Source organism: Erythrolamprus reginae, chromosome Z, assembly GCF_031021105.1.
Source record: "Erythrolamprus reginae isolate rEryReg1 chromosome Z, rEryReg1.hap1, whole genome shotgun sequence".
Classification (NCBI taxonomy): Eukaryota; Metazoa; Chordata; class Lepidosauria; order Squamata; family Dipsadidae; genus Erythrolamprus; species Erythrolamprus reginae.
Window position 1 is genome coordinate 136236039 of NC_091963.1, and position 9765 is coordinate 136245803.

General features: G+C 45.2%; 1 protein-coding gene across 1 annotated transcript in view; it reads left to right on the top strand.

Annotated features, from left to right (window-relative positions):
• The window catches only part of LOC139154858 (matrix metalloproteinase-25-like), a 36202-nt gene extending 26642 nt beyond the window's left edge, over positions 1 to 9560 (top strand). The window contains exons 8-10 of the mRNA XM_070729887.1: positions 3042 to 3194; positions 4064 to 4324; positions 6815 to 9560. Coding sequence (XP_070585988.1) covers positions 3042 to 3194; positions 4064 to 4324; positions 6815 to 7062 — 662 coding nt within the window. The 3' untranslated portion in view covers positions 7063 to 9560. The remainder of the gene's footprint in view (positions 1 to 3041; positions 3195 to 4063; positions 4325 to 6814) is intronic.
• Positions 9561 to 9765: the final 205 nt, after the last annotated feature.

The window sequence follows — 9765 nt, forward strand, 5'->3', positions numbered from 1 at the left end:
TCTAATGAAAAAATTAAAAACGGTTTACTCAACCACCACATCTCATACATCAATCTATCATACCAATTATTCAGTCAATGGTAGGGGCTGGAATAAAATGACCAGTTCAACAGCCCAAGGCCTGTTGGCACAAATGTGTTTTCAAGTTCTTTCGAAAGGCCAGGAGAGTAGGAACCATGCGGATCTCCAGGGGGGAGTTGATTCCAGAGGGCGAGGGCAACCATAGAGAAGGCCCTTCCCCAGCATTGTTTGGCTGATGGGACCTGGAGAAGGCCAACTCTGTGGGCCCTGACTGGTCGCTGGGATAGGTGAGGCAAGAGATGGTCCCGAATCCTTCCATTCCCTACCACTATCCAGTCAGAGCTGAAGACGCTTCTTGGATGAAAAGCAAAATGTCTTCAAAAGAAAAAACAAGAAAGTCCAGTTGCCTCCTCAAAGGCACCTTTGGGACAACCATGACTTGGATGACTGAGAAGCTCTACAGACTTCCAAAACTGAAGGAGTTCCTTTCCCCTCTACATGTAGTTCTCAATACATGTCTATAATGGAGCCTGCCGTTTGCCATTGTATTTATTTATTATTTATTTATTGGATTTATATGTCGCCCCTCTCCGAGGACTGGGCGTGACTTCCAGCATATTAAAAAACAAAATACAGTGATCCCTCGATTTTCGCGGGGGTTACGTTCCAAGACCTCCCACGAAAATCGATTTTCCGCGATGTAGCGGCGCAGAAGTAAAAACACCATTTTTGGCTGCCGCCGGCCCCCCCAGCGCCTCCGGCGCCCTGGCCGCTACCGCCCGCCCGCCCGATCCACCACGTTCCCCGTAGGCACCCGCCCACCCGCCGTTCACCTGGCCGCTCGCTCACTTTTATTTCACCCAACGCCCCCGGCTGATTTTCCCGAGCCAGAGCTGAGGCGAACTGGAAACCGTCCCTCCTTCTTCCTTCCCTTCTCTTCCTCCCCGTTCGGTCAAAGCCGGCGGCGAGTGTCCGAAGCCTGAACTTTTCACGGAGCTGAAGCCAACGGCGGGGGGTGGCGGGGCGGGAGGCTCCCTCCTTTCGAAATTGCGGAGGCGGCGTGTTTATTGATGGAGCCAGGAATGCAAGGGCGACGCCGGGCCGCACGTTTTCTGCAGACCCTTCCCTGGCGGCTTCGGCTGTCAAAAAAGAACTACGCCTCCGTACGTGCGCGGTTTAGGAACGGCGCGGTGGAGGCTTCCCTCTTTTGCAGCCTCGCGTTTAAAACTGAGGCAATTTCCCTCAACAAAACGCTTGTGCAATTCTGCCCCCACTGATGAAGAATGTCAGCTCGCTCGCCACTCGCCCGCCCTTCGCCCGGCCACCCACCGCTCGCTCGCTGCTCACCCGCCCTTCGCCTGCCCTTCGCCCGGCCGCTCGCTCGCCGCTCAAGAGCAAGAGGGGGAGAGATAGAGAAATAGAGAGAAGGAAAGAAAGAAAGAGATGAGAGAGGGAGGAAGAGAATGACAAGAAAGAAAGAGAAAGAGACAGAGAAGTGACTCTTGGTGATGACGTATGACGTCATCGGGTGGGAAAAACCGTGGTATAGCAAAAAAAAGTGGAGTATTTTTTAATTAATATTTTTTGAAAAACCGTGGTATAGCGTTTCGCGAAAATCGAGACCGTGAAAATCGAGGGATCACTGTACAATATAAATACAGTGGTACCTCAAGATACGAACCCCTCGTCTTACGAACAACTCGTGATACGAACCCGGGGTTCAGAAAAATTTTGCCTCTTCTTAAGAACTTTTTTCGAGTTACGAACCGGCGTTCGGAGACTGCTGGGAAGCCATGTGGCTGTTTTAAAAGGTGACAGCCGGGCGGCGGGGCTTCCCAGAAGCCTCCCAAACGCCGGTTCGTAACTCGAACAAAGTTCGTAAGAAGAGGCAAAATTTTGCTGAACCCCGGGTTTGATTCGGGAGGTTGCTGGGAAGCCCCCCAGGCCGGCTGCGACCTTTTAAAACACCCGCGCCGTTTCGCAGCTCTCTCCCGAAGCCGAACGCGGAAGTTTGGCTTTAGCGTTCGGAGACAGCTGCGAAGCGGCACGGGTGTTTTAAAAGGTCGCAGCCGGCCTGGGGGGCTTGCCAGCACCCCCCCGAACCCCGAACCCGAGTTCGGGGGGGTGCTGGGAAGCCCCCCAGGCCGGCTGTTACCTTTTAAAACAGCCGCACGGCTTCCCAGCAGTCGCCGAAAGCCGTTTTTTTGCGGGGGGGGTTTTGGTTGCACGGATTAATTGACTTTACATTGTTTCCTATGGGAAACAATGTTTCGTCTTACGAACCTTTCGTCTTACGAACCTCCTCCTTGCACCAATTAAGTTCGTATCATGAGGTATTACTGTATCTGAAATCCAATTAATTTAAATAATTACTTTAAAAACCCTAGTAATATTAAAAACCACTCATTCCCATTCAACAACATACATACATACATACATACATACATACATACATACATACATACATACATACATACATACATATATGACACTCGTTGGCCAGGGGGATAATATTTAGTGGCCCCAAGCCTGGCAGTATAGGTGAGTCTTCAGACTCTTATGGAAGGTGAGGAGGGGGGGCAGTACAAATCTCTGGGACCGCCTTCTGCCGCACGAATCCCAGCGACCAATTAGGTCCCACAGAGTGGGCCTTCTCCGGGTCCTGTCAACTAAACAATGTCGGTTGGCGGGGCCCAGGGGAAGAGCCTTCTCTGTGGCGGCCCCGACTCTCTGGAACCAGCTCCCCCCAGAGATTAGAACTGCCCCTACTCTCCTTGCCTTTTGTAAGCTCCTTAAAACCCACCTTTGTCATCAGGCATGGGGGAACTGAGACATCTCCCCCAGGCATATACAATTTATGCATGGTATGTTTGTTTGTATGTTTGTTTGCTTTTAAAATATGGTATTTTTTAATTATTATTTTTGAGATTTTAGAAGTTTTAAAAGGGAGCGGTCAGCCGCTTCCCCCCCCCCTCCATCAACTTTGATTTTCATGAATGTGACCATATAATTTTTTGCAGCGAGATATTTTTGGAGGATACAGCCATCCCAGAATCTGGTTTCTTTGGAGCCAGCCCAGACCCTCCGTTTCTGGAACGGACTTCCCCCAGATTTTAAGACAATTGATGCTGCGTATGAACGTGCCAACGACAGCAAGATTGTGTTCTTTATTGGTAAGTGTGTCAAGGTGGCAATGGAAGGTGGCAGATTTATTTGGAAGGAGAGTGTATATTAATGCAAAAAGAGGCTAAAATAAACCAGTTTAAGATAGTTTTTAAAGGAAAATCTTAAACACTGAGGTCTTCCGATTAATCTGCAAGTCAGAATCCAGAAATATATGTCATTCACTGTCAACAAACCAAGATTGACATGTGGAGTTAGTTCTGAGTAATTTCTTTATTGTGGTGTCCTTTTTATCTATCTATCTATCTATCTATCTATCTATCTATCTATCTATCTATCTATCTATCATCTATCATCTATCATCCATCCATCCATCCATCCATCCATCCATCTATCTATCTATCTATCTATCTATCTATCTATCTATCTTACTTATAAGCTGGCAAATCCCATTGGGACTCAGGGCACCTTACAACAATAAAGGAGCACAATAAAAAAGTCAAACATTAAGCAAAAAACCCCACTTAAACTAGTCAACCAATTCTAACAACTATAAGAACCTTTAGACTAACGATGCAATCATTCACTCACACATACAATCTAACCATAATTAATCCAGAACTAAGGGTGGGTGGGTGGAGGGAGGGAGGGAGGAGAGGAGGTAGATAGATGATAGAGATAGATAGATAGATAGATAGATAGATAGATAGATAGATAGATAGATAGATAGATAGGTACGGACGGACGGACGGACAGACAGATAGATATGATGGATAGATAGATATTTGGAAGCTGGGTATTAGATGTTAAAAATATCTGTTTGAAGGGAAAAGCTGAATAAAATGCATGTGGCTCCAGTAGAGGTTATTTATGGAATTGAATGAACAGAATTAATTTCTTGTTTCCCTTCTATTTGCAGGGGCCTACTACTGGGTTTTTTCTGACACGCGAGTCAATCACGGTTATCCCCGCCCCACATCCGAACTGGGGCTCCCTCCTGGCACCGTAGTTGGGGCTGTGTTTGTTTGGCCCCACAATGGTAAGACGTATATCTTTGAGAAGGATCAGTATTGGCGCTACGATGATCAACTGGGACACGTGGAGGCAGGGTATCCCAAATCTGTCACTCTCTGGAAAGGAGTGCCTTCTGACCTGGATGACGTCACCCATTGGAATGATGGTATGTTCTACCTTCTCAATTGCAGCAACTTGCAAGATGCGTGGGCTTCAAGTCCCAGAATTCCCCAGCTAGTAACTTAAAGTTACTGAGGATGAAAACCACCATGCTAAGGCTACTATCCTCTCGGGCTGTGATGCCGAACCTATGGAATGTGTGTCACAAGAGGCACATGGAGCTGTATCAGAGGACACACGAGGTGTTGCCCTATGTCAGCTCCAGTGTGCATGTGCGTGCTGGCCAGCTGATTTTCAGCCTTGGGGAAGGCTGTTTTCGCCCTCCAGGGGCTTCAGGAAGCTTCCCTGAAGCCTCCAGAGTGTGAAAAATAATCCAATGGGCAAACTGGAAGTCTGTTTTTCCAAACTTCCGGTTGGTCCCTTTGGCTGTTTTTTGCCGTCCTCAGGCTTCAGTGAGGCCAGTGCGCATGAGCGGTGGGCAGCAGGGGTGTTGTGTGCATGTGTGGGGTTGTCAGGGGTGTTGTGTGCATGTGTGGGGTCATGTGCATGCACAGGGATTGTGTGCATGAGCATTGGAGTGTGTGGGCACACAAGCCCAAAAAGGGATCACCATCATAGCTGTAGGAAGTCTCCAACAAGCCTATTCCAGACTTTAGGTTTTTTGCCCCATTAATTATTAGTTGCAATTACACACATGGTATGTTTGTGTGTATGCTTGCTTTTAATAATGGGGGTTTTAGTGTTTTTTAAATTATTAGATTTGTTCTTACATTGTCTTTGTTATTGTTGTGAGCCGCCCCGAGTCTACGGAGAGGGGCGGCATACAAATCTAATAAATAATAGATTAGATTAGATTAGATTAGATTTATTGGATTTATATGCCGCCCCCTCTCCGCAAACTCGGGGCGGCTCACAACAATAATAAAAAACAGCACAGTACATAATACCAAATCCAATGCCCACCAATCTAATTACAATTTAAAATTAGTAATCTCATAAAAACAGTATATATAAAAAACAGGCACACAGTCAATCAATCAACAAACAACATGGGCAAGGGGGAGGTGTTTTAGTTCCCCCATAATAATAATAATTGCAGAAATGTGCTGTGCAGTTCCCACGTATCAGAGCTCTGAACTATACAGAAATTGTTACCATGTAGAGGAAGTCTCCAGCTTACAACCTTTTGTTTAATAATCATTTGATGTTGCAACAGTACTGAAAAAAAGTGACTTGTGACCAGTGATGGGCTACCAAATTTTTTACTACCACGCTGTGGCCGTGGCTTATGCCTTTTGTTTCAACGTCTTTCAGTGCAAATTGGGTGCTCTGGAGTGCAGCTCCAAATTTTGCTACCGGAACTGCGTTCCTAACCGTTCCCGTAGGAGCCCATCACTGCATGTGACTGTCTTTCACATTTACAACCATTGCCACATCCTCATGGTCACGTGATCAAAATTCAGGCGTTTGGCATACATATATGTATGACGGTTGCAGTATTTGGGGGTCATGTGATTACCTGTTGTGACGTTCTGACAACCAAGGTCAATGGGGAAGCCAGATTCACTTAAACACCCTGTTACTATTAACTGCACTTATTCACTTAATGGCAAGAAAGATGGTAAAATGGGGCAAAATTCACTTAATAAATTTCTTGCTTAGGAACAGCAATTTCAGGCTGATTGTGGTCATAAGTCAAATACTATTTGTATTGATTTCTTTGACATATAGTTAGGTAATGATTATGTGCATGGTATCATGGTTCGGAAACTTCAGATCATGCAGAATGTAGCTGCGAGAGCAATCATGGGCTTTCCAAAGTATGTCCATGTCACACCAACACTCTGCAGTCTGCATTGATTGCCGATCAATTTCCGCTCACAATTCAAAATGTTGGTTTTGACCTATAAAGCCCTTCATGGCATTGGACCAGAATATCTCCGGGACCACCTTCTGCCACACAAATCCCAGCGACCGATTAGGTCCCACAGAGTTGGCCTTCTCCGGGGCCCGTCGACTAAACAATGTCGTCTGGCGGGCCCCAGGGGAAGAGCCTTCTCTGTGGCGGCCCCGAGCCTCTGGAACCAGCTCCCCCCTGAGATTAGAACTACCCCCACCCTCCTTGCCTTTCGTAAACTCCTTAAAACCCACCTCTGCCGTCAGGCATGGGGGAACTGAAATAACTTCCCCAGGTCTATATTGTTTATATATATGTTATGTGCATGTTTTTAAGTTATGGGTTTTTAGTTTAAATTATTAGATTTTTATTACATTGTTTTGCCACTATTGTTGTGAGCTGCCCCGAGTCTACAGAGAGGGGCGGCATACAAATTTAATTAATAATAATAATCATCATCATCATCATCATCATCATCATCATCAATGTATGTTTTATTTTTAAGGCAGAGAATTTTTTTAAAAAATATCCCATGATATCAGGAAGTTGAGTGGTCCATTCCAGATGTGCTCCTCCAAATTCAGGGACAAAAGGAACATTCATTCATTCATAAATATTCATTCATTCATTCTCTTGCAGGTCACATGTACTTCTTCAAGGATACTCACTACTGGCGCTTTGCAGGTGGCAGTGTGGCAGCTGATTCAGCCCATCCGCGCTCCATTCCCCGTGACCTGATGTTTTGCACAGATCTTCCCACCAGCTCCACCAGAACACCGAGAACAGGGCGGAGAGGGGAGGATGGTTCTTGCCTCTGTAGGTCTAGCGGACAAATCAACAACCCCTTCTTAGCTTGGATCTTGATTCTGCTCTGGATGATATGCTGATTGCTAGGTTAGCTACACGACTATGCACTTTACATTATAAAGAGGAGACAAAGCAGCGGGGGAAATACAGTATCCCCTAGCAAAAAGCAGGGGAGTGCTTTCCCCTTTATTCTTTTGGTGCTCTCAGTATCCGATGGAGGCTTCGTGCCCATGCTCAGTTTCTGAAAAAAGAAGTGCTTAATCTTAAAACTAACTTGGATCCTAGTTTTGGATTCCTAAGTTTTGGATCCTAACCGTGAATGTGTGATAATATCGTTTCTCAGAGGTAAAGGAAATGCACTCTGTGCATGCTCCGTGGTGCTGAACTTTCTGATTCTGTCCCATACCCAAAAGCTCAGATTTATCATGAATTACATGAGACCCTTTACGCTTTCCCTAATGGAAAGCAGAAGATTATTTTGGTTGGAGTACGCACAGTGTGATCAGGTGAGAAAACCCAGGAGCAAATACAATAAACAGAGGTTTTTATTTAAATAGTGTTTTATATATAAAAGCAGTGATGGGCTCCTACGGGAACGGTCAGGAACGCAGTTCCGGTAGCAAAATTTGGAGCTCCACCCCAGAGCACCTAATTTGCACTGAAAGATGTTGAAACGAAAGGCATAAGTCACACCCACAGGGTGGAAGTAAAAATTCTGGTAGCCCATCACTGTATAAAAGTACAGTGGTACCTCATCTTCCGAACGCCTCTTCTAACGAACTTTTCGAGATACAAACCTGGTGTTTAAGATTTTTTTGTCCTGGAACCAATTAAGTTCGTAAGACAAGGTATCACTGTATATATACATACCAGAGATGGGTTACCCCCAGTTTGGACCAGGTCTCTAGAACTGGTAGTAACTTGGCAGCCTGGGTTGTTGGAACTAGCAGTGACCCAGGCTTGCCATGCCTCCAAGCGCATTGCCTCGGCAGCGCTGTAGGTCCCACCACCTTGTTTTTGGCTTCTGCGCATGAGCAGCTTTGTTTTATTACTGTGCGTGCGTGCGTGCCCATGCAAAGCATGGGTGCCCAAAAGGGACTTCCCTGCGCAGCGCATCCCAGAGCAAACCAGCCATAAACCAAACCAGAACCACCCCGAGACATACATGTACTTTAGTCAGACCTCAAACAATAATCAGCAATTACAGCACAGAAGCACACACGGAAAGAAATGCCCAGGCGGGGGATCCTACTTACCGCCGCTACTGGTGTGATGTGTGTGCAGCTTTGTGTCACCAGCCACGCATCCCAGCAAGATTTTGTTTCTGTGCATGCACAGGAAACAAAATCTTGCATGAGGACATGTGCATGCATGAGATTTTGGTGCTGTTTTTGCTTCTGCGCATGCGCAGAATCAAAAAATTGCCGAAATTTCACACGCACCCTCATCTCCTTGTTAGATTTTGCTTACAGTGCACGCGCAGAAGCAAAATCTTTACTGGGACGTGCACGCAAGCATGCCGGAGATATGGAGCTGCACACACTGGTCCATTTTCGCTACCATTATACAGTGTGGCCTGTACTGGGTAGCAACCCTATACTGGATATGCCCCAACAGGGCATCTTCTTATTACAGGCATTTAAAGTGATATCAGCCCAAACACCTTGCTTATTCATTCCCAGTACAAACTCCTACAAACGCCTCTACTTACGAACTTTTCTAGATAAGAACTGAGTGTTCAAGATTTTCTTTTGCCTCTTCTCAAGAACCATTTTTCACTTATAAATCCGAGCTTGCGAAACTGTAACCAGAAAAGGCAGGGAGAAGCCTCTGTGGTGCCTCTCTAGGAATGTCCTGGGAGGAAACAGGGCCAGAAAAGGTGGGGAGAAACCTCCATGGGGCCTCTCTAGGAATCTCCTGGGAGGAAACAGGGCCTCCACCCTCCCTGTGGTTTACTCAATCGCACGCATTCTTTGCTTTTACATTGATTCCTATGGGGAAAATTGTTTCTTACAAACTTTTCTACTTAAGAACCTGGTCACAGAACAAATTCATTTCATAAGCAGAGGTACCACTGTATTACATAACCATAGCAGCTAGTTAGTTCTTAAATCTGACAGTGTTAATTCGGAATTGGCTTCAGTCTTCAGGATGTTGTAATGAAGTGGCAGACTGGAAAGGAACACATCTTAGAAAAGTAAGTCTAGTCTATGAATAAATTATCATATTTTCTCCAATAAATAAGAAAAATGTGAGAAAACCATGGGGTGATGAATATCTCGTGAAAGTATCACATCCCCACGGATGTTGTCCTCATTGCATTGCATATTGGCAATTACGGTCTGTGTATATTTGAATTTACGAAATAAATGCCATTTGGGATATCTCATAATTAAAAAATCTTTGGTTCCAGAACCAATTCTATGAGAAGAGCCCAAGAATTTTGGAGGAAGTTAATTTTACATGATTTAAAATCTTCTTGGAGACGTGGGGGGGGGGGGAGGGAAGAGCAGATTAGCCAGGAAGAAATCAAATGTGCATCACATTTTAATAATAAAACCCAGAAGAAAATCATCCTGACTTGTTTTTACTGTACAGTCTCGTTTTTCTAAGACAAAACTAAACGATGGAAGGTGGCAAAATCAGAGTTATGGGTCACAATTATGTTCCTAGTCTGTTCCGAGTCTGCAGAGAGGGGCGGCATACAAATCTAATAAATAGTAATAATAATAATAATAATAATAATAATAATAATAATAATAATAATAATAATAATAATAATA